Source organism: Canis lupus, chromosome 20, assembly GCF_003254725.2.
Source record: "Canis lupus dingo isolate Sandy chromosome 20, ASM325472v2, whole genome shotgun sequence".
Taxonomy (NCBI): Eukaryota; Metazoa; Chordata; class Mammalia; order Carnivora; family Canidae; genus Canis; species Canis lupus.
The window spans coordinates 1,969,916-1,992,681 of NC_064262.1; the positions used below are offsets into that span (position 1 = coordinate 1,969,916).

The 22,766-nt window shown below is 53.2% G+C and overlaps 1 protein-coding gene across 6 annotated transcripts in view; it reads right to left on the reverse strand.

Annotated features, from left to right (window-relative positions):
• Positions 1 to 22,766, reverse strand: part of MGLL (monoglyceride lipase) — a 114,714-nt gene that overhangs the window by 7,110 nt on the left and 84,838 nt on the right. For all 6 annotated transcript variants that reach the window (XM_025448084.3, XM_049098372.1, XM_049098374.1 and 3 more), the window contains one exon: positions 13,043 to 13,132. In XM_025448084.3, the coding sequence (XP_025303869.1) occupies positions 13,043 to 13,132 (90 nt within the window). The remainder of the gene's footprint in view (positions 1 to 13,042; positions 13,133 to 22,766) is intronic.

Consider the following 22,766-nt stretch of genomic DNA (forward strand, 5'->3'; position numbering starts at 1 on the left):
TGCTGCTGGGGCTCACTGTGGCCTGAGATGGGGCATCTGCCCCACAGAATCTGGGTAACAAGCTTCTATAACTCTCGGAGCCCCATATGGGCAGGGGTGAGACCACAACGCCCCTTCACTCACTTTCCTCATCCTTGCCAATGAGTCTTTAGCTAGTTGGAGAAGAAGTGCCCTGTGGTGTTAGGACTGGGTGAGGGAGCGTAAAAGCCATGGGGACAGGGCGTACAGGAACAGCTGCCTTGTGAGGCCACCAGAGCATCTGCTATGTTCTCACTCTGATTCTCCAAGTGCGGAGGCTACATCTCCCCTCCTGCTGGACTACCCCCTATAGGGCCTCAGCCAGAATCCTGGACCCATGCCAAGAGGGGATAGGCTGTCCTGGGTCACCCCTGCTGTCCCCGGATTCCTCCCATGCTGGGGATGGAGCACAGCAAACCAGACCATTTGCGAAAAGCCACACGAGAGAGATTAGCCACTTCCTGCAGCTGAGCTGGCACGACTCCTACAGGGCCAGGCCATCTGCTTGGGGGCTGAGATGAGACTGGCGAGGATAGTCCATGGGTAGCACGTGGCCACTGCAGGGGATGATCGGGGTCTGGGGAGGGGCCGACAGGGCTCACGAGAAAGCCCCGGGCTGAAAGTCTGTCGTAAACTGATGCTACCGGGAATGATGGCAAGTGCAGCCGAGCAGGGGCCTGGGTGTCACATGCAGGATCTCATTCGGCAAAATGAAATAAGGACAGCTAACATTTATTTCTGAGCTCTCCTGTATGTTTGCACTAAGTGCTCGGCCCATTTAACCTTCACAGCCGTCACAAGCACGCCGTATGAGGAGGAATGGCTCTCGCGGTCCCTACTGTGCAGACGAGGAACCTGTCATCCGTTCCCCACTTCTCGTTCTCCCCTAGAAAACCCTGGATGTATTTAGTCTGGAACACTACCACCAGGACAAAGGACTACATTTCCCAGCCTCCTTTGCGGCCGAGCGGTCATGCGACCCAATCCTGGCCAATAGGAGGCGAGCAGCCGCGCCCCGCGCGCTCTCTGGCCAGGGCTTGGCCTCCGCGGTGGCCCGTTTCCCTCCTCCCGCCGGCGGGGGTGGGGAGAGAGGTGAGGCCGCACACACCAGGGGCGCCCCCGGAGACGGTGAGCAAGGAGGTGGGTGCGTGGGCCCTGAGAAGTCCGCTGCGCGCAGGCCCAGCCTGTCTCCTGCAAGCGTGTGGCCGCGACCTCGATGCCTGCTGGGCCGCCCGGCCCTCGCCCCGCTGGCCCGGGCCATGCCGGCCTGTGAGGGCCTGGCGGAGGCCGCTCCTGGGTTCAGTTGCTCGGACGGCCCCCGGGGCTTCCTGCCGCCCCTTCCTGCTCGCTTTTTCCACGTCTTGGTCACGTAGGCCCTGTTTACACAATGGCCTATTATGGGCCTGGAGAAGGGCCTAGCAGATGGGTCGGGGAAAGGGCAGGCCCTGGCGCGAGCCCTGGCCAGGGTGGAGGGTGGGGGCCAGGAGGGAAGAGAGGAGGGCCGCGCCATGCGGGAGCACTGGGGCTCGGAGGGCCCAACCCTCCCTCCCTGCAAGGAAGTGCTGGCCCAGTCGTGGCAGATTTTGTTTTTGAGAGATTGAGATCTAAATCTGCCCCAGGTCCCCCTTTCAGGGTAGCAGGGTGTCCAGGCCCCCCAGGAAGAGATAGACAGGGCTCTCCCTCCGCGGCCAGGTCCAAGCCCAGAGCACTGGTCAGCGGAGCCAGCGCATTCAAAACTAGCACCAAAGAGTCAGTCCTGCGGAGGACTTCTTGTATGAGTCCATCTCCATGACATTCTTGAAATGACAAAACGAGGCAACAGATTAGTGGTCGTCAGGGCTCGGGAGGGTGAGGTGGGGGGACGTGGATGTGGCTACAAAGGGCTACAGGAGGGATATTGTGGTCACGGGATGTTCTGTTCTGGGGCTGACTGCCTCAATGTCAGTATCCTGGTTGTGCCCCATCCTGTGGCCTTGCAGGATGTCACCACTGGCGGGTGCCCAGGGCCAGAACATGGGCCCTGGGGATCCCTCTGTATTATTTTTCACCAGCGCATATGAACCATGACTATCTCCAAATAAAAAGCTTCATTAAAAACACATACGAAAGAGCCAGTCTTTGGTACTATCTCTCACAGCCAGCTCCCCTCCATTTTCTGGACCACAGCTGGTCCTGCCAGCTGAGGACATTGCGGGGACCTATCAACCAGAGGCTGTGGATCTGAGTCCAAGTGACTGAATTCTTGCTCCAGATGACTGACTCCTGGGGGCACCTCCACTTACTGAGACGTGAAGTCTTTCATCTTGGGGTAGTCGAGCAAACAGTATAAAGAAGGTCAGAGGAGTGAGACCACCCAGCCCTGACACCTCTTAGCCGAGTGATCTGGACAAGGCTCCTTGCTCTTAGACTCAGTCTGCCAATCTGTGAATGGGGGGATAGTGGAGGTGCCTGGGGAGATTCAGTGAAATGATAAAGCCACAGTGCCTAGCCCAGGGTCTGGTCCACAGTGGTGATAATGACTGTGAAGTCTGACACTGGGAAGCAAGGGGAGGAAAGCCACTCTTTCTTGGAAGCAGAGTGAGGCCTGCCCAAGAGACCCCAACCTACATGACCATGGGTGAGGCCCTCCTCCTTCCTGGGCCTCAGTTCCCGTAGAAGGGACCTCCAAGATTCTACTTGGGTTATAGGTCTCCTAAGCGGTGAGTATTTTCCTGGTCTCCTGAGTGTGTTTAGTGATCCTCTCATACCTCCCTGTTTTTCGGGGCTCTGAGGGCTGTTGTCAATTGAAGTTGACAGCCAGGGATGTGCCAACTGGGACTTCTGACTTCTGCACGTGGTCTCTCTGTAGGAAGAAACTTTGCCCTAAAGCACAGTAAATATAGCTGCAATCCACAGCTGGGAGCTTTCTTAAGCTTTCGGTTGAGCAAAATCTAGGCCCTACCCCTACAGTCAAATCTCTTGACCTATTTTTAGAAAATCTGTTCTGTGATGGAAAGCAAAATTACATTTTTAATTAGAGTAATATGCTGAGCCCTTAACTCTGTAGGGCTATATTAAGTGCTTTGCTTGTAGTTGTTCACTGAACCTTCTCAGGAGGGACATAGGGACTAGTCCCTACATAGGGACTAGGATTATTATCTCTGTTCTATACGTGAGGAGCCTGAAGCTCAGAGGGGTAGTAACTCACCCAAAGTTACACAGCAAGTGTGGGACAGAGCCAGGGGAAGCACATGGGCAGTCGGGCTGCACATTAGCATTCCTAACTGCTCACCAGGCTATGCTACCTGTCTAGAGGGAGAGAAAGGAAAGGCAGGTCCTGTGGACTCAGATGGCCAGGAGCTGTGGAGCCGGCCCTCCCAGAAAAGAAAGGGGTGAGTCCCTGGTGAAGACCAGAAACACCTGGGCCTGACAGATAATGAGGTGACCTGGGGGGATCCCAGGGGTTGCCTTCCTTCACAGACTGCCAAAGGGGTTGGGGGCCACCCTCTGGGTACAGACACACATGCCCTCCCACCTGACCCTGTCCCCTACTTCTCAGAGAAATGTGGTCCAACAGGCCTCATGTTCTGCGATTTCCCCTCAGGTTCCTATAGATGTGTCTACAGCTGGGATTTTTTGATGCTCCTCCCATCAAATCCCTCCCTTTTCCTCTATGCTTTAGAGCCCAGCCATCCTGGGCTTCCCACCTCCCTCCTCCATTGTTTAGGTCTCTGTTAGTCCATCCATTTTCTTCCCAGGAAAAAGCAGATCACCTTGTCTAGTGTGCTGGAGAGAGAGCAGCAACTCTATCCAAGGGATGTCTGTGAAACCCTTGGGAAGCCTAAAGTGAACTGGCAGGTCTTTGCAGAGACAATCTGTTCATTTTCCACCCCTGACCTGAAGGGCAAGGGGGGGACAATTTATAGTGCAGAGTTGGATCACGGAAAATCCTGTCCTACGTGCATTGGTTTCCATCTCCTGTCCCAAATGCTTTTCCAGCCTGATGCTCTTTGTCTGGTTGATGTCTACTCGGCTTCCAGGCCTCAGGTCAGACTTCACCCCTTCAGGGAGGGCTCCCAGGCTCCCAGACTCTCAGGCTAGCAACTCTCCGCCAGCTGCACACATGCTGCCGTGTGTGGCCAGGTGTTTGCACGCCTTGCGCAGCACTCAGGTGGCGGCCTCCACCGGGAGGCCCGGAGGGAAAGGTCCCTCCCTCGCCTCATCTCACAAAGAACGGGCTGTTCACGAGAGAGGGGCCCCATCCCTCCACGGAAGGTCAGCTCTCTGGAGCTGCTTGCTCTTGCTTTCCCTGTGGCTCGTAGGGCTGTGTTCTCATGAATGCCAGGCTTATGGAATATCCTAAACACAAGTAAGAATCGACCACAGAAACTGGCGGGAATGCAGAACACACTGAACGCTGAAGACGGCCTTCTTGCCTGGGGCTCCCAGCGCAAGCTCCCCTGTCCATGTGTCCTCTCCTGTTGGGACTCAGCTGGCTTGCAGCACCCTCAGAACCCACCCCAGAGCGCCCCACTTCCTGCGGCAGTAGGGCCAAGTCCAACAAACTCCCGCAGGGGCCTGTGAGGCCACAAGCCATGGGCTCCAGCCACTGCCCCGTGGCCCTCCTCAACACGTCGTCATCCCCACCCCGCCGCCTCACTCCCTCTAGGCCTAGTGTATACCTGTCTCCTCGGCCTGGCCGCCTGCAGAGCTTCTCCTCTCTTTCCACGCTCAGCTCAGCTGCCCCTTCTTCTGGGAAGCCTTCCTCCCCTGGGACACCAGGAGCCACTGCAGCTCCTGTCTTTCCTTCACGTGCCCATCTTCTGTACCTATAGGCCAGGGCTGTCCCGGACATTCCCGGTTTCCAGAATCCCGCTTCCTATGTCCTTCCTCCCGTCTGCTGGAGAAGCCCTGTTCCCTCTTCAGGGCCAGTTCAAGTGTTTCCTCCCATTGACAGGTGCCTAGACACTGTTGGGGAAACGGGTGCTTCTGTCCCCAAGGCTCCTGTATCTTTAATGGAAGATGTAATAATGACAGCTCCCATCCCCGTGGTGTCTACACTGTACCAGGCTGCAGCCTGGCCCCGCAAGGGGTCTGGGGACCAGTGACACTGAGTGTGGTTCTCAAGGTCATGCTGTGGCACAAAGAAAGAGACAGTTGGAAAGACGGGCCGTGCTCTCCCCACTGGGCCCACTGCCTGCTTTTTTGTCCTCTACCAGAACCACCTTTCTGTCCCTGTGACTGGGACCCCGGAGGACAGGGTGGCTAGGCAGGTATTCCCAGCCTCTGGCTCAGGGCTTGGCCCGAAGCAGGGGCTCCATGCAAGTCTATTGATGTGCCACTTGCAGGATGGCACAAGGGAGACGGGTCTTGCCTAACTCGGCACAAAGTCTCCCCAACGTAGTTGGCTAGAGGCAAGCCCTGTGTACCAGGAGGCCCAAGGCTATGACTACCGGAACAGGAGCCCGACCTTGGTGGTTGAAATTCTGGAGCTAGACAAGAACCACCAGAAACAAGGACGCTGCGGTTCCATTCTGGATATAAAAAGGATGAATCAGGATTAGCCTATATATATGAGTTACCACTTAATCAAGAACATGTGAATTACTGAACATTACTTCCCAAGAATGACTTTTTCTATTAAAGCTCAAACTCCTGGATGTTCTGGTCTCTGCACACACCCCCACCCTTTTTAAAGATTTTATTTATTCATTTGACAAAGAGACAGAGCACAAGTAGGAACAGAGCAAGTGGGAGAAGCAGGCCCCCTGTTGAGCAAGGAACCCGACATGGGTCTTGATCCCAGGACCCTGAGATCATGAGCTGAGCCAAAGGCAGCCACTTAACCCACTGAGCCACCCAGGCGCCCCTGGTCTCTGCCTTTCTAAGCCATGAGCTCTGGCGGGTCATGACCCTAGGCGTGTGGGTGCAGGCGGTTTACACAAATCTCTGGGGCTTCATTCTGGAGGGCAGGGGGATCTTCACAACCAAAAGTGATGCAGACAGGCAGCCCTGCCCGCTCTTCTGGGGTGGAGCTCCCGGAATTGTGACGCCAAACCCAGCTCCTGAGTGGTCACCTAAAGAAGGGGAAAAGCAGCCCCCACATTCTTTGCCCAGTCCCACTGGCCATAGCCACCTTCTCATAGGCCCCGGGGACTGAATAAATAGTAAGAGGAACAAGAAAGAATTACAGGAATCTTCCAAGGCCACCTCCATCATTGCTGCTCATGTTATCACAAGTCTTAACATCAAAAGTTGGCGGCAACTAAGGAAATCAGAATATGGACCAGACAGAGAACGAGGTAGGGAATTACTGTCACTTTTCCAGAGTGTGATAATGGCATGGGATTATGTGTGAACATCCTCCTTCTGGTTCCTTCCTCTTGGGCAACACACACTGAACTATGCAGGAGTTGAGGATTCTGGTGTTTGAAATTTCACTTTCAAAAGGTTTAGCCAAAAAAATGCATCTACTTCATGACATTGAATTGGGCAATGATTCCTTGAATATGACACCAGAAGTACAGGCTATATAAGCAGAAAGTGGGTAAATTGGATTACATCAGAACGAAAACCTCTTGTGCATCAAAGAACATGATCAACATAGTACAAAGCAAGCCACAGAGTGGGAGAAAATACTTTTAAATCATATACTGATCTAGAACATATAAAGAGCTCCTACAACCCAACAACAATAAGAAAATGCAGAAAGTCTGATTAAAACATTTTTTAAAAAGGGATAAAGAGACACTTCTCCAGGAAGATACATAAATAGCTGAAAAATACATGAAAAGATGCTCAGCATCATTTGTCATTAGGGAAATATAAATCCCTTTTGGGCATAAACCCAGAAGTATCAAAAGCAGGGTCTTGAAGAGATACTTGCACATGCATGTTCACAGCAGCATTATTCACAAGAGCCAAGAGGGGGAAGCCACCTAGGTGCCCATCAATGGATGAATGGGTTAACAAAGTGTGGTCTGCCCATACGATGGAATATCCTCCAGGCTTATAAAGGAAGTTCTGACACATGCCACCACATGGATGAGCCTTGAGGACGTGGTGCTGAGTGAAATGAGCCAGTCACAAAAGGACAACTACTATATGATCACACTCATATGACGTCCCTAGAATCATCCAATTCACAGAGACAGAAAGTATGATGGTGGGTGCCAGTGGCTGCAGAGGGCCGGGAGCAGAGAGTTATTATTTACTCAGGACAGAGTTTCAGTTTGGGAAGATGAGAAAGTTCTGGAGATGGTGGTGGATATGGCTGAACCACATTGTGAGTGTACTTCATGCCCCTGAACTAAACGTTTAAAGATGGTTAAGACGCTAAATTTTATGTTCTGTGTATACAACCACAATCGATTTTAAAAGGTTTAAAATATAGTGAAAGGGAATATAATAAGGGAAGGGAGAAGAAATGTGTGGGAAATATCAGAAAGGGAGACAGAACATGAAGACTCCTGACTCTGGGAAACGAACTAGGGGTGGTGGAAGGGGAGGAGGGCGGGGGGTGGGGGTGAGTGGGTGACGGGCACTGAGGGGGACACTTGACGGGATGAGCACTGGGTGTTATTCTGTATGTTGGTAAATTGAACACCAATAAAAAATTAATTTATTAAAAAAAATAAACATCCCTTACCAACAAAAAAAAATAAAAGGTTTAAAATATATATCCATATTGATATTTTCATACTTCAGCACAGATTTTAAATGCCTGCAGAATATTTTCAATTGGTGAATCCCAGGGAAGAGTATATGGGAGTGCATTGCACCACCACGTTGACTTTTCTGTAGGTTTGAAATTTTCCATAAATAAAATTGGAGGAGAACGCTCCTTTCCCCACAATACCAGTTTCCAGGTTCTTTATTTGGTTTTCCTTTGCCAGTAGGAGCCAAACATCCCTTGGGGATGCTTGGGGCAGGAAGACCCCCGTGGGCAGAGTCCCCCGCTCGGGGCTGGTGTCTCGCTGGGCCACTTATGCCAAGCCTTGGCAAGTCAGCCGCATCCACTCCTCATATAAATGGAGGTCCAAATCTTAGCTCCCGCCCAGGTCTTTGAGAGACAGGTGGCACCCCCACGCGGACCCAGCCGAGCTTGTGGCTTCTCTCCTCCTGGACTATCTGTGGGTACTTGGGAGGGAAGCTGCAGGGTAGGGAGGGCACCCTGTGGTCTTGGGTCTGGCTGGCAGCTGGGATTATCTCTGACAGTCTCTCTGTAGAGTCACTGACTTTTCCGCTGCCATTAGAGCCACTGCCTTCAGGAACCTGCCTCTGGTGTGCTCAGAGCTGCCTCTCCCATCGGTGGCAGTGGCAGGAGTAGAGCAGGGAGCAGGAAACATGCGGTGGGGGGAGGGGCGCAGCAAGGGGCAGGTGGCGGACCCCTGGCGTGCAGGGCAAAGGCCCCAAGCAAACCCATTCGCGTGCTGCCCGCTGGCCACTCCCATATGGAGACAGACATACCGAAAGACATTCTAATGGCCCGTGGTTTTTTTTTTAAGGCGTCAGTAAATTATCAGCTGCTTCAAATAGGCATGTCATCTGCAGGGAATGTAAGCTAGAAATGATGGAGAGTCGCAAAATAAAATCAGCTAACCAAATCGGGCACACTGGAAAGCTAATAACCGGTTCTCAGAGGGGATTTCTGTGGGAGGCTGTGTCCTGAGGACAGAGTGGGAGGCTGGGGCCTATCTTTAGCTGTGGTTACAATTAGTCAAAAGCCTCAGTGATGGCCGAGCTTTCCAAGGCCTGGCAGGAGCCTTCCCAGGGCCTCGGGCAGATGTAGCCTCCCTGCAGCAGAGAGAGGGGGCAGGGTGGGAGACATGCAGGCAAGAGGGGCAAGGGAGTCCCACCCTCAACACTGGGCACCTCTGAAATGTTAGGCAAGGGTCTGGAGCGGCGCCCCCGCCTAGAGGAACAGAAGGAAGCGAGCTGGCCACTGCTCACAGCTCTCCGGGTGCCTGGATCTCACCATATGGCCGGCCGGCAGGAGCGCGAGCTAGCCGGGATGCGCCCAGGGGCCGGCCAGCGTATTTATAGAAAACAGAGACTTGGTTCAATAAGACCAATCGCCTCAGTTGTATATACAGCGGATGCCCCTCGTAGACGGTCTGACCAGAATCAGCCACATCTTCCTCGCCGTCTCCACCCTGTTCAGAGGCTGGATGGAGCTCAGAGAAAGCAGTGCATTCTGTTTTTGGAATCAGGCGGTTGTCAGTGGTTTGAGATCCTCAGCCATCTCCTCTCTTTACCTCTTGCCCCAGTGTCCTTGGCCGGAGAACTATTTAGAACATTCAAGGCTTCTCAGAGTGGGAGGGATTCATCACATTGTGAAAACCCCACTGTTGAGGGAGGAATGGTGAATATGTCAGCACTCCGATGTTCTGGCCAAGGATGCTAAATGTGTAGACACACATAAAAAATGCCCGAATGGCAACTTCTTTGTTCTCAGGATTTTAGTGCCAAGGGCACTTGACTCAGAGCAGAGAGATCTGGGCACAAATCCTTACTTGGTAGCTGTGTGTCCTTGGGTAAGTGACTCGCCCTCTCTGGGCCTGCGCTTCCAGAGATGCAAATACTGGTGGTAAGACCGACTGCGGGAGCTGGCAGAGCAGAAGCCTAGGGCGTGGGGCTCGGAAGAAGGGTCTGACCACCATGCACTGGCCGGTGTCGGCCAACGTAAGGCATTAGGGCCTGTATTCCTGGGTGCTCCGCACAGGCCGGGAGGACGTGCCTCTGTGGGCCGGCGGCGGTGAGGCGGTGCCGCTCAGCGGAGGGTCCTGCTAACAGGCCGGTGGGCGGTGAGAACACTTGCCACAGCAAGGCCCAAACACACATTGCACATGGGGCTTTTGACATTCCAACGACAGAGCCAGCCTGCTTCCCCAGAGACACACTTCAGATCTTCCAAGAGCCTGCAGCCCCTTCCACCTGGTCCTGCGTTCGGGAGCTTGTTAGGGAGGGGAACGTTTCTTTTTGTTTTGGGGCTTTCATAGCTGCAGGGTTCTGTGGGAAATATATTAGCTAAAGATGTGCCTTAGGACACCCTGATGTTAGATCCGGCGAGGTGCCTTTTCTGAACACATGTCCCCCCTGGGCGTCGCTATTTTTAAGGCTCAGCAGAGTGTTCAAAGGGAGTCTTCGAGCAGGGACAAGCACGGGGCTGGCTCTCTCCACGTGGCCGAATGGAAACAGGCTTCTTGGTTATTCCAACTGGAGTCCAGCCTTCAGGCAGCCCGCTGCCTCCTTCCTCCGAGTCTTCCCAGCGGGGAGATACAGTAGCATTTCTAAAGCATCACCCCATTTGTCTGACGCTCAGAAACCCGAGGAATGAGGGTGTGCAACCTCCAGGGGCGCGGGCTGGAGGGAACAGGCAGGGAAAGAGCCTGCTTGCCCCGCGCTCACACCACACTCCCAGGCTTCCCTAAGGCCTTCAGTGGAAGTTTCCATTATCTCAAAAATGAGATAAAAGCTCTGAAATTTGCTACTTTTGAACAAAGATGGTTTGGAATCACTGCATTATCTTCTTCCCTTCCTTTCTGCCTCAGTACCTTCAGGTGGTAAGATAAACAATTTGGATTTGCACCTGGATGTTTCATTGCAAAGATGTCAAAGGGAGCATCGTTCTCCCTCTCTCCCCCCCTCTCTCTCCCTTATTGTTGTACTAGCGCAGCTGAGGCAAAGATAATTGGTTTTACTAGAGATTGCACATGCAAGCCAGACCCATTATTCGGGATGCCAGCAGGTGGAAGAGCCCCTGCCCCCGGGGTGGGGGTGGGGGTGGGTGGGGGGTGTCTCCCTCTCAAATCCTGTCTGCACACAGGCAATGGCCCCCAACCATGGCCATGGGTACCAGTCAGTGTAAAGCAGGAAAAAGAGCTTAGTGACTGTAGATGGTGCCGGAAGCAGGCAACCAGGCACGGGCTTCTCAATGAGACGGGTTCAGCTCTGGCCCCGATGAGTCGTGCACCTCAGAGAGCTTAAACCCCCTACTTAACCCTTGAGCCTCAGTCTTCTCATCTGTGAAACCGGGCTGTTGTGGCTCTCATCCACACACATTAGAGGGAACAGCACTGAGTTTGACTTTGGTGTTTCTGGGACCTAAAGGATGCCTTTTTACTGCATAGATGGGCTTTTGAAATGACATTTGTCTTCTTTACCCAAATATTCTTTGATCCTGGTGGTCAAATGTGGCCCCAAGATGTGGCTTTGGGAAGCATCATGGGTTTTAAAAATGGATTAAAAATTTCAATTGAAATGTGGATGACTTGGGTTATGGGATATCCCTGGGGTCCCCCACAGGCCCCAGCACCCCCTGGGGTCTCTTGCCAGCATCATTCACAAAGAGGTGTCCCTCAGAGGCCTGGGAGTCAGACCTCTGATCAAGACCTCTCTTTCCCACACATTAAGGCCTATTCCCATTTAGTTGTTCACTCTCTGACTCAGAGGGCCAGGAGATCACATTTTATAATGAAGCTACAACCTGAGTGCTCAGGTCCCAAGGAAATCCAGGAAGGCCACTGGAATACCAGAGCACCCCACTCCATTTTCCAGGGTCCTTGGGGAGCCAATGATTCCACAGTTTCAAACTCCTAAGCAAGAGGGGAAACTGAGGCAGAAGAGTAGCAAAATGATTTGCTTAACCCTGAAGATAATTCCAGTATCTTCCAGATGCGCAGGGATGCCTCCTGTCCACTGGCCATAAGCCCACAGGGGTCCTTGCCCCCCCCCCCACCAGACAGAGCAGGCTGAGGAGCACACCCCCTAAGCTCTCAGGCTAGCCCCTGCAGCGCCTGGGCCAAGGCAAGTCCTCTCGACATGTGCAGTCTCAGACTGCTCATCTGCAACATGAGCAGCCGGTGGCTCATGTGGCACCTGCCTGGCACCCAGTCAAAGGCAGAATGCAAGGTGCTGGACTTGAGCTAGATGGAAAGTGGGCTGGCTCGCTGAGCAGTATCTTAACAGACCGACCCACATCTCTGGCATATTGGACTGTACTCAGGCCCAGCATCTCAGGCACGTGAGTTGACCTTGACCACTTGTCCCTGCTGACTTTGATGCCTGGTCCCTGGATTATGACATTAAACCAGGAGCCACCTTGCCTTTTCTGAGCTTCTTTCAGCTGGTTTTGCTTTTACAGAAGATAGCACAGCTCTGTCTGGTGAGCTGTGATGTATTTCCTGGCTCATAGGAGAAGGGGTTCACGAGGTGCCTTATGATCTGACCTGTTTACCCCTTGCCAGTCACCTGCTGCCCTCTATGCTGTGGCTGAACCTAACAACTGACTGTTCTACACGTGGGCTGTCCTTCCTTCGTGCCAAGTCTTTATCAGCACAGTTACCTTTGTTGGGAACCCTCTTCCTCAGCTCCGGCACCAGCTCCCACCTCCCGAGCCATGGACCTATGACCTTTGGCCTGGCCCGGATCCTATCTGCTACCACCATCCCAATTTGCCCCCCAGGAACTTCCCTTCTGTAAAGCTGAGCCCATGAGTTTGGGTGGGGTTGATACCAGTTCTTTCCCTGGATAATAATTTAGGCCTGGACAGTCTGCCAATAAGCATCAGCCCTGAGACGTTTTTTGGCTTTTCCACCAACTGTCTTTCTGCTGGGGTTGCTGAGGTCAAGCTGCTGGTGACCCTCTTTGCTTGCACTTGGGGAAAGTTTGCCTGGGAATGAAGCCAAACCAGAGGATGTGAGAGCTGGGAAGAGACAGATGTTGAACAAGACTTTCAAGCCCCTGGATCCAGCCATGCCTGAAGCCTTTGGTTCCATTCACCGATAAATACCTCCTTTTGCTTGAATCACTCTGAGTTAGGTTTCTGTCCCTGGCAGCCACAAGAGACCTGGCTGATTCACACAACTTCATTTGGTTTGCTCCTTTGCATGTTCAAGGCACAGCTCAGGCATCATAACCATTTGTGCCTTCCCACCCAATCCTGAGGCCGCACAGCACCTCATGCATCTTTATGTCCCCATCACTTCATGCAGGGCCTCAGTGAAAGGCGTGGCCAGGTCCCCAGGTTTTCAGCAAGACTCACCTCCGTCTTATTCCGAGAGAGCACGCTGGAGTCGATTGGGCCCAGGGACATGTTTGGAAGGACAAGGTTGAGAACCTTCGCAGCCAAGACCTAGGGGGGAGGGGAACACAAGGGGCGTGAGTTCGGTGGCATCCATGCTCAGTTCCTTCCACGGGACAGTTTACAGTAAATTAAGGCAGGTGATGGCCCAGCTGAGCATCAGCCAGGTTTGCTTCCCAGGGCTGAACACCCCGACTCCCTCTGCTCTGACTCAGACGGCCTCCAGTTAGTCTGGCTCGGGCCTGCGCCGAGGGTGAGCCGGCGGGAGGTGGGCCGCCATGGCAGGCCGCAGGAGGGCCACGTCTATTTTCGGCCTGCTCCAGATCCTGTGTGGTCACCTCCCCTGCAGGCACGCATAGGCTGTGGTTCTGAATTCTCTGCAGAGTGGCCTAGCTGAGTTCTTAGGCTCGAGTCTCTGCCCTGGGGTTCCTAAAAATACACAGCCGGAGCTGAATTGCCCAGATCACCTGTGAGGCAGGATAGTGCGGAGGCCGCCAGAGAAGGCTGCTCAGAAAAAATCACTTGATTGCCTGGTTTTCTCTTGGAGGGAAACAGAAAGAGTCACCGGTCAGATCAGGAGATGCGTGGCAGAGAGAAAGAGACCTCACTTGACCCCTGGCTGTGCTGTCTGGCGCACTTGGGCACAAGACCTGAGCATCACAGAGCCTCCGCTTCCTTAGCTGCCAGTGGGGACCTTGGCACTCTCCCCAGAGGACCACTGTGTGCAAAAGCACCAGGCGCGCAGTAGGTGCTTAACCCGTGCTCCTTGAACTTGAGCCCGATGCAGGAACAAGCCTCCTCGCCCCACCCCATCACTCCTGCAGGATCTGGTGTTTACGGAGGGATGGAGTGAGCCTGGATCTCCCACTCCTGCCTGCAGAGTGGGGCTCTTCTCATTTCTGCACTGTGCACAGTCACTTGGGGGTGAAGGATGCTGTTTCACAAGCGAGCTGTGACATACTGAAATTAGAGTCGCATGGAAGGTGGTGAGCAGTGAATTCTCGGTCTGTGTGGAAGGGGGGCCCATCACGGAGCTAAGAAGTGACGTCCCCTCGGTACCCTCGGTGGGGGCGAGGGCACCAACGTCTACCGAGTGACAGTCTCCAGTGTGTCGTACAAGCAGGATGTCACCTCACACGACAACCATCTCACAGGCGGCCAGGGATCAGACACAGAAGAGAAAAGGGCCTCGCTCCTGAAGGAACTCCAGTGCGTGAAGCCACTCTGACACCCACAAGGTCAGCTGCCCATGCTTCGGGCCAGGATGGGAGCCCCCTGCGTGTAAGACTAGCCTCTCTCCCTACACCCCTTGCCCGAGGTCTAGGCCAGCAAACCCCACCCCTGTCCACTCACTGCCGTCGAGGTACCAGGCACCACGCCAGCCCTGACTGTGCTTGTGACAGTCTAGCACGGAAATATAAGGGGATCCAGCTTGCGGCACTGTGTGGGGGCCTGGACTTGGCCACACGGTCTGGAGCCTCATGGGGTGGACATGACCTGTTGGACAGTGTCAAGAGTCAAGGTGGGGTCATGGGCCAGCCCCATGGACAACACAGGACTGGGAGGCCTCAGGGTCCTGGGAGCTCAGGGTCCTGGGAACAGGTTTGGGTGTTTCCAAACACAGATCAAATGTCTGTGAACTCCAGGAATAGTTCACAGACACAGTTCACTCCTCTGGTAACCTAAATTCAGGAGTTGGGATCTGGGCTTTTAAAGGTTAAAAAAAGGTATTGGGCAGCCTGAGTGGCTCAGGCTTCAGCCCAGGGCCTAATCCTGGAGACCCGGGATCAAGTCTCATGTCAGGCTCCCTGCATGGAGCCTGCTTCTCCCTCTGCCTGTGTCTCTGCCTCTCTGTGTGTGTGTGTGTGTGTGTGTGTGTGTGTGTGTCTGTGTGTCTGTCTGTCATGAATAAATAAATAAAATCTTAAAAAAAATAATAAAGGTTAAAAAAAAGTATAAATAAAAGGAAAATACGGCAGATAAGGAGCATATTGCCATAAGCAGGGAAGCAATGTGCCGTACCCCGTGGCCAACTGCATCGGGAGGGTGGACTCCGTGGGACTTACCTCCCCAAGGAGCCATTGGCAGGAAGAATTTAATGTGCATCCCAAAGTTTGCACAACTGGTGTCTAGACATTTTGCCATCCTCAGTGACTCTTGCTGCAGCTCCCTGAGTGGTGTGAGGGCTTACGGTTGATGGTGTGTGGCCCATGTGCCCATCTGGTCCGACCCTCAAGGACACCGCTAGTTTTCTGTGCTTCAGTTTCCTACCCATTCCCAGATTAGAATGGCAGATAGCCAGGAAAAGGTGCGGGGGCATACAACCTCAGTAGCCATCCTACAATAAGGTGAGGGGGAGAGACCACCCCGCATCCATCCCAGAGCTCCGAAGCCCACCACCAGATTGCTCAGTGGCCAACAATTTACATTCTGTTGCCCGTCACCTGATTCTGCATGGACCTGAATCAGATGCCAGCCATTGGTGACAAGACACACTTACCTTCATCTTTGAATCTATATTTCTGCCCTTCATGCTTCTTAAACCAAAACATTTATACCCCAAAGTGCCAAGACCCCTATTTCTAGAAGAAGATGCTGACAGTTTAGGTTTGACAAGGATCAGAAAAGGCAGAGCAGTGGCTCGAACCATCCTTGCTCCGCTTCCACAGAGGGCCAGGAAAGACTGTAGTTGCTGGAGAGGATGACAGTCGTCTCTCTGAGCCACAACTTTTCTTTCTCTTAACAGAAAAACTTTCTGCAGCTACAGGGAGCTTTTAGGAAAAGAGTCTTGGAGGAGAAATAAAAGAGGAGGGCTATTTCTGGACAAGAATTTGCTTTGTACAAAATGAACAATGCCAGGGGCACCTGGGTGGCTCAGCCAGTTAAGTGGCTGCCTTCAGCTCAGGTCATGATCTCGGGGTCCTGGGATGGAGCCCCACATGGGCCTCTGTGCTCAGCGGGGAGTCTGCTTCTGTCTCCTGCCCCCTCACCATGCTCTCGCTCTCTCTCAAATAAATAAACAAAATGTTTTTAAAAAGCAAAAAAATCCCAAAATGCATAATGGCCAGGTTTGGTCTCTGGAGGAAACTAAACAGGGCAGATGAGTCGGCCGCCGTGCCTCCCCCTCCTCAGTACAGTGAGCCAAGTGCTGGGGAGACTGGTCCCTCCCACAGCTGCCAAAGGCCTTCTCCCCCAAAGAACAAGCAGAAAGAGACATGGCAAGGGTGCGTCATGCTCAGGACTGGAGGTGGTGGGTGGCTGGGCCACTGATGTGACCAGCTGTGCACCTCCCTCCACAAGGATTCACAGGGCAGCAGCCACTCTTGCTCCTCTGAGGGAGCGGAACCGGGGGTCCAGGTTGGGCGAATGCACCTAAAGGAGCAGCTCAGGACAGTATGAGTCCCGTGACAGGGCGCAGAGGCAGACACTGGGGTGGGAGCAAGGAGAGCCGGTGATTCAGGCACACACACAGAGGAGGCTGCAGACCCTCCAGGAAGGCAGGGGGCACAGACTAGCCTTCTCTCTCGTCAGCCTGGTGGTGTCTTGGCTCTCAACCCCACAGACCTCCACAGGGCCTCGGCACCAGGAGACTGCTAAGCCCTGGGTGTGAGTCAACACCAGAGAGAGCCCGCAGAGATGCCTGGCACCCCATTCACCGGACAGGCCCAGGGAGGGAAAACTGAGGGAGGCTTCTTGACTTCAGGGAGTCCCTTGGAGTGACATGGGCACCTTGCCTTCCCAGGAAGACAGCACTGTTGTTGGAACCTTCTGTTCCTTCCATCCCATTAGTGTAGTAAGGGTAGTGGGAGCAGCGCCCCCAGCCAGCCCTCTCCCTGCCTCCTGTAAGTGTGGTCCTCACACCAGCAGCATGAGCAGCACCAGCAGCTCCTAGGGACTCTGGCCTAATTGGACCAAGGTCAACATTTCCACAGACCCCGGGGCATTCTTGTGCACTGTGAAGGCTGACAGGGTGGGGATGCAGGTATGTCTCGGAGAAGCATCACAAATGCCTCTTCCCAGGTCCCACCCTGAGAGATTCTGATGGAATTAGTCTGAGGTGGGGCCCTGGAGTCAATCATTTTTTTTTTTTTCTTTTAAGCTCCCTGGGTGATTCCAGCGTTCAACCAGAGTAGAAAAAATGCTCTCATCCACTCCCGGATGGGTCCGGGTATGGACAGAGTTGAGGCTGGCACACGGATGTCTCTAAAAGGCATGCTGCCCTTTTGAAGGAGCCAGGATAAAAGATGTTTGGACAGGCCTGACCCTTAGCTCTTTTTCTAAAGCTGCAAAGTCCCAAACCACATTTCTAACAAGATGTAATTGGGTTGAGGCAAATCTTTGGCTGACAATAATGCAGATTAAAAAATTTTAAAAAGAATTAGGTGCTTAGCATCTTCCCCACAAAAAAAATCCAAGAAGGTTGCAGGGGCAGGATGCCTTAAACAGTTGCAAAAGATATTCCCTTTCCCTGCCCTTCTTTTATGGGTTGTTTATTCCATCAGCCAATAGGGCAGAAAGAACTAAGCGGGTTGATTATGGTGATGCAGAGAGTCAGACAAGCTGAGAAGGGGGTATGAGGGTAGGAAGGGCACGTAGTAAGGAAAGAGCGGCAGTGGCAAGGGCCTGACAGACAGAGCCCACACCCTGAGGATCAAGTCTGTTCAGGCTGCCCAGGTGGCTGCCTTGCCACACCATCATCTCCCTCAGCCTCCACCATCATCTTCCTCAGTCTCCACCATCATCTCCCTCAGCCTCCACCATCATCTTCCTCAGCCTCCACCATCATCTCCCTCAGCCTCCACCATCATCTTCCTCAGTCTCCACCATCATCTCCCTCAGCCTCCACCATCATCTTCCTCAGCCTCCACCATCATCTCCCTCAGCCTCCACCATCATCTTCCTCAGCCTCCACCATCATCTCCCTCAGCCTCCACCATCAGCAGCAAGAGCCCCCCAGCTCCTTCCAAGAGAAGGCAAAGGAAGCTGGGAGAGGTGCCAAGGAGGGGTGCAGCTCACCCATAAAGAAGTTGGAATAGAAGAGAATAACCTTCTTGTTGCCAGTTCGCTCAGGCTCTTCGGATAATCCTGCAGGAGTGTGGAGATCGCCTCAGATCCAGCTCAGGGGAGGGATGACCACAGACCACCCCCACCATCCATGACCCCCCTCCCCAAAGGTTTGTGCCCCCACAGGAGCTCCCAGAGGTGCTGACTCAGCAGGAACCGCAGGTCTCATCATCGGAGGATAATTTGGGGACCGAGACCTACAGCTAATGGGCACCAAGTTGCCAGCCCCAGAAAAAGGAGGCTGAGAGCCAGGCAAATCTGGATTCGAACTCTGGTTCCGCATCACCAAGAAAGTCTCCGGTCCTCAGTGTCTTCATCCCTCAAATGGGGATAATGAAGTGACCCTCAAAGCCTGGCTGGGGAGGTTACCCGGGACCCAGGTCCCACGGAGCTCATCCTTAACCACCCTCCTGCCTTCTGGCCCCAGGAGAAGCTCAACAAATACTCCATGGCTGTTTGAAGACAGAGCACCTGCTGATGTTTTTCAGAGCAAAGACTTCAGGAAAAGCATGTGGCCTGCGGCTGTGCAATGAACGTCACGGTCACAGCTAAAAACCCAACCTACTGCACCCACAAAAAAGGACAACTCTCTCAGAAGTGAGGTGCACCTCCTGATGAGCAAGAGGCCAGAGTGTGTCACTGGCCTGTGACACACCCTCGGGGGCATTCCTGAATGAAGTGCAGCGCCCATCACTTTAAATACTAGTGACTTGCACAAATGCCTCTATTGATCCAAAAGGTTTTAATGGCTCCCTAAGATCATTTTTAAGCTTCTGCCACTGAAAGACTTGACACGAGGGAGGGAATGACAATCGCTATCTTCTAAAGTGGCTCCAGCAGGAGCCCTGTGCAAAAGGGGCCAGAACCCCAGGCCTCCTGTGAAGGAGGCGTCTGTGCAAGGGTCAGCTTAGAATTTCTTGGTGGGGGAGGGATGTACCCTCAGGCCAGCCGAGACTGGAAAGTGCCTTGTGCCTTTTCTATAAGCTGAGCTGGGAAGGAGGGCGCAGCTGCTCACCGCTGCACGCCCCATGCCTGACATACAGCAGGGGCTCCCCAAAGATGTGCTGGGGAGATGACTCATTCCTTGAATGTCAAGTGTCTAGGGGTCTGAACCTCTAGCTAGGGCAGCCCAGGTGCTTGCAGGACAGAGGTACACCCCACCTCCACCAAGGTACATCACAGCTGCCAGATTCACGGGCCAGTTCATGACCGTAGTTTAGGTCCTGGTTTCTGTTTATTAGGCAGGTGCTTTAACCAACTAAGCCACAGAACCTTATTAGGTCCTGGTTTCTGGCTCTAACTTTACAGCAAGTGAGAAAGAATAGCAATTTCCCCTGCTGCCACCCACCTGCCCTCCATCCCCGGCCCCCAGATCATCCCCAGGGCCTTCTGGAGCCCAGTGACTACAAACAGATGAGAATGTGCTCAAGTCAAGAGAAGCTGATGGCAGGATATTCTGGGATGAAAGAGAGCATCCTGTCTTGCTCACTGGCCTGGGCTGGGGCCCAAGCTGACCTTGAGCAAGACAATTGGCCTCGTGTCCTTGTCTGTGAATTGGGAATTATTTTTCCCTCTTTACTGGGCGGTGACGGAAAGGAATTGAAACAGTGTTTCACTGAGGGCTAGGTTCATGGCAGCCCTCCTCTCTCTACTTGGCCAGCTGCCTTGGTTGATGGGGAATGGAAGCATCTGGAAGTGCTGGGCTGGCTCCTGCATCCCTGACCCTGGATCCCAGGGGACAACCTTCAGGAAAGAGGCAGAGAAGATCATTTAGAGGACTACCCTTCCTGCAGGCTGTGAGCCCCCATCCTGACCCCAAGCACGGCCCAGGGGGATTTCTGGTGTTCTTCACCCTACCTCACCACCCCCTCCTAGAAAAGCTAATGGCTCTGCAACCTGCCCTGAGTTCCTGCACGCTGTTCCAGGGCAAGGCTAAGTAAGGAGACCAGAGTCTAACACATACACCCTCTAGCAGGGCAGCCAAGGGTGTCATCTCTGTACCCCGGAATGACTCTAGCCCTGCTGCTCTCAGGGGGTGAGACATGGAGATAATCCCCCATGAAATGGCCTCATAAGCAGCTGAGACTCATTCTGATACACTGGATATTGTTTCCAAATTTCTCCTGCTGTCACTTCCCTTGTGCAACCACATTCTAAACACAGACAGGGTTTGGGGGCCAGAAGTCTCCTTTGTCTGTTCTCTGGGCTCGATATACCCCAATTTGTTGGAAAAAAGGAAAAGGAAAAAAAAAGGAAAAGGGAGCATGGAGGTTAAGACCAGATGTATGCAGGTCTGGCGGGGTGTGGGGGACCGGGGTGGGGGTGGCAAAGGCTGTAGTCTGGTGGGGGGATCAGCGTTCCCCATTCCAGGGGGTGGGGGCTGTCATCTTCCACATGCCTGTCTACTCAAAGACTCAGATGCCTCATGCTGCCCGCTTTGATGATTTGGGGAGTGTCTCCAGCAGGAGTTTGGTCCCATAAAACAAATGGTCGCAACAGTCCATGGGCTGAGCTCCAGGAGAGGAGGCCCAGGGCCAGGACTCCGGCTTTGTGCTCCGCGGCCCCGGGAAGGCCCCCTCCTCCACCTCATGTCTGAGGTCTGTAGTGGGGCTCACAGATCTTACCTGATCCAGGCCCCATCCTAACTATTTTTGCTAATCCTGCTGGGGAGGGAGCTGCAAGAGGTATCTCAAAGTAAAATAACTGAATTAAAGCCAAACCCTCAAAAAGGAACAAGCCGACAGAAAGCACAAAGGGGGTATTTTCATTTGTGCAAAAACACAGGACCGGATGGAGGGTGCCTGCGTGTCCCAGCTGGACGGACACTCCGGCTGCCCACCTCCGGGCAGAGAGACCCCGTGCTGTCTATCCTCTCTCGTCGTCCAGAGTTTGAACGATATGAATGAATTATTCTAAAGATGTTTAAATTTTAAACATTCTATGAGACTCTGTCAGGAAGGTTGTTAGACAAGACCTGATGTGTGCAGGGGTAATCAAGTCACCCCGGGGGCGGGTAGGCAAACGAATCAGAGACTCTGTCAGTCAAAATTGCCCAAGACCCAGAGGCAGCAACAGATTTCATGGTGGGGAAGATGTGTCCTCAGGTCTGGGGGCAACAGGAAATCCAATTTGTCTTGGTTAATAAGAGGAGACCAGCACCCCCCAGGGATGGCTGGTTCCTGATTTGACAAGGTGATCTATTAGCACAGAGCCCCGAGAGGTCACGCTGGCAGCCTTGCCCGAGAGTTCCACCTCTGCCAGTGACCCTGAGGGGAAGCCTTGTGGCCCACCTCCGGGCCCTGCTACCATGACCCCCATGTGCATTGTATCTGGTGAGCCTCATGGTCTCCACTTATCTCTAAGGGAAAGCATCCTAGACGGAGAGTGGTCAGCCCCAGATCCAAATCAATCACACAAGTTGTGTGATCCTGGAGAGTCACTCACCCTGCCCAAGCCTCAGTGTTCCCATTCACAAAGCAAGGTCACAACCTCTCCCTAGGGCGATAGTGCACAAGAAAGTGCCCATGCTTGGCAATCGGTGAACTGAGTAAATCTTCCTGAGTCAGAGAATATGGATGCAGTGAGAACTCCCCTCTCCACTGTGGTGATCCTGGTCTTGTTTATTCTACTTAGAAAATAACCTTGATTTGAGTGATTTGGCTTCATATAATCACACTCATGATGGGAGCTGTCCCCACAGTCCTACCTCCTCTTGCACGTTTCATTGACCATGAAGTAGCTCATCCGTGCATTTTCCCTGTGGTTCTATGAATTACCTTTATTTCTTTCCATGGCAGAGCCAGGGTGGCCTCCACACAGCCCTGAAATTTACTAATGATAGTTGATTTCAATAAGTCAGTGGCGGTTTCCTTAAAATGGGGTAAAATTCGAAGAAGCTTGTGCATCTCTGTTCTTCAGCCAATTAAGTAAATCGTTGTTCTCTGGTTAAACCATCAGACAGTTCCAGGTTTCTCTTTTACTCAGCCTGCCTCCATTTCAATTTGGTGACATTCCTGTATCTAAGCGAAAGCCTGGACACAGGACCTGCCCACCCATCTCTGGCTGTGGGCTGGAGGAAACACTTTGAAAACATTTTCATAAGGTTTCATTCCCTGCACTGCGCTCCCCCGTTTGGATTCTCAGGAGAATACTGGAGGAATCAAGCTAAGGCAATTATTTAAATGTCCTGCCATCATTTGATGGTGAGGCCAGGGAAAGTAGGCTAAGCCATGGGCTGATGGCCGCCCAGTTCCTCAGGGCCCCCTGACTCCCCATCTCACCCCCACATCCTTTGAGAGTTCTGATAACTGGCTCAGGCAGCAGCCCCATAAGATTGACCCTACCCTGGGGATCCACGGGGTTGGGATCTCCGCTCTCGTGTGTGGCTATGTGCTCTCTTAAACCCCACGCCGCTAAAGGGTCTGTAACATTCACAACTCATGTTCACAGCAAGCAGTCCTGCGAGGCCATGGTTTCATCTCCTTTCTCAGAGAAAGCACCTGTTCTACTCCTAGATCTTACAGTTGACCCTTGAATAATTCCAGGGCTAGGGGTGCCAAACCACCGGGTAGTGGAAAATCATGTAGAACTCTGACAACCTCCTCCCCCCAAACCTAGCTCC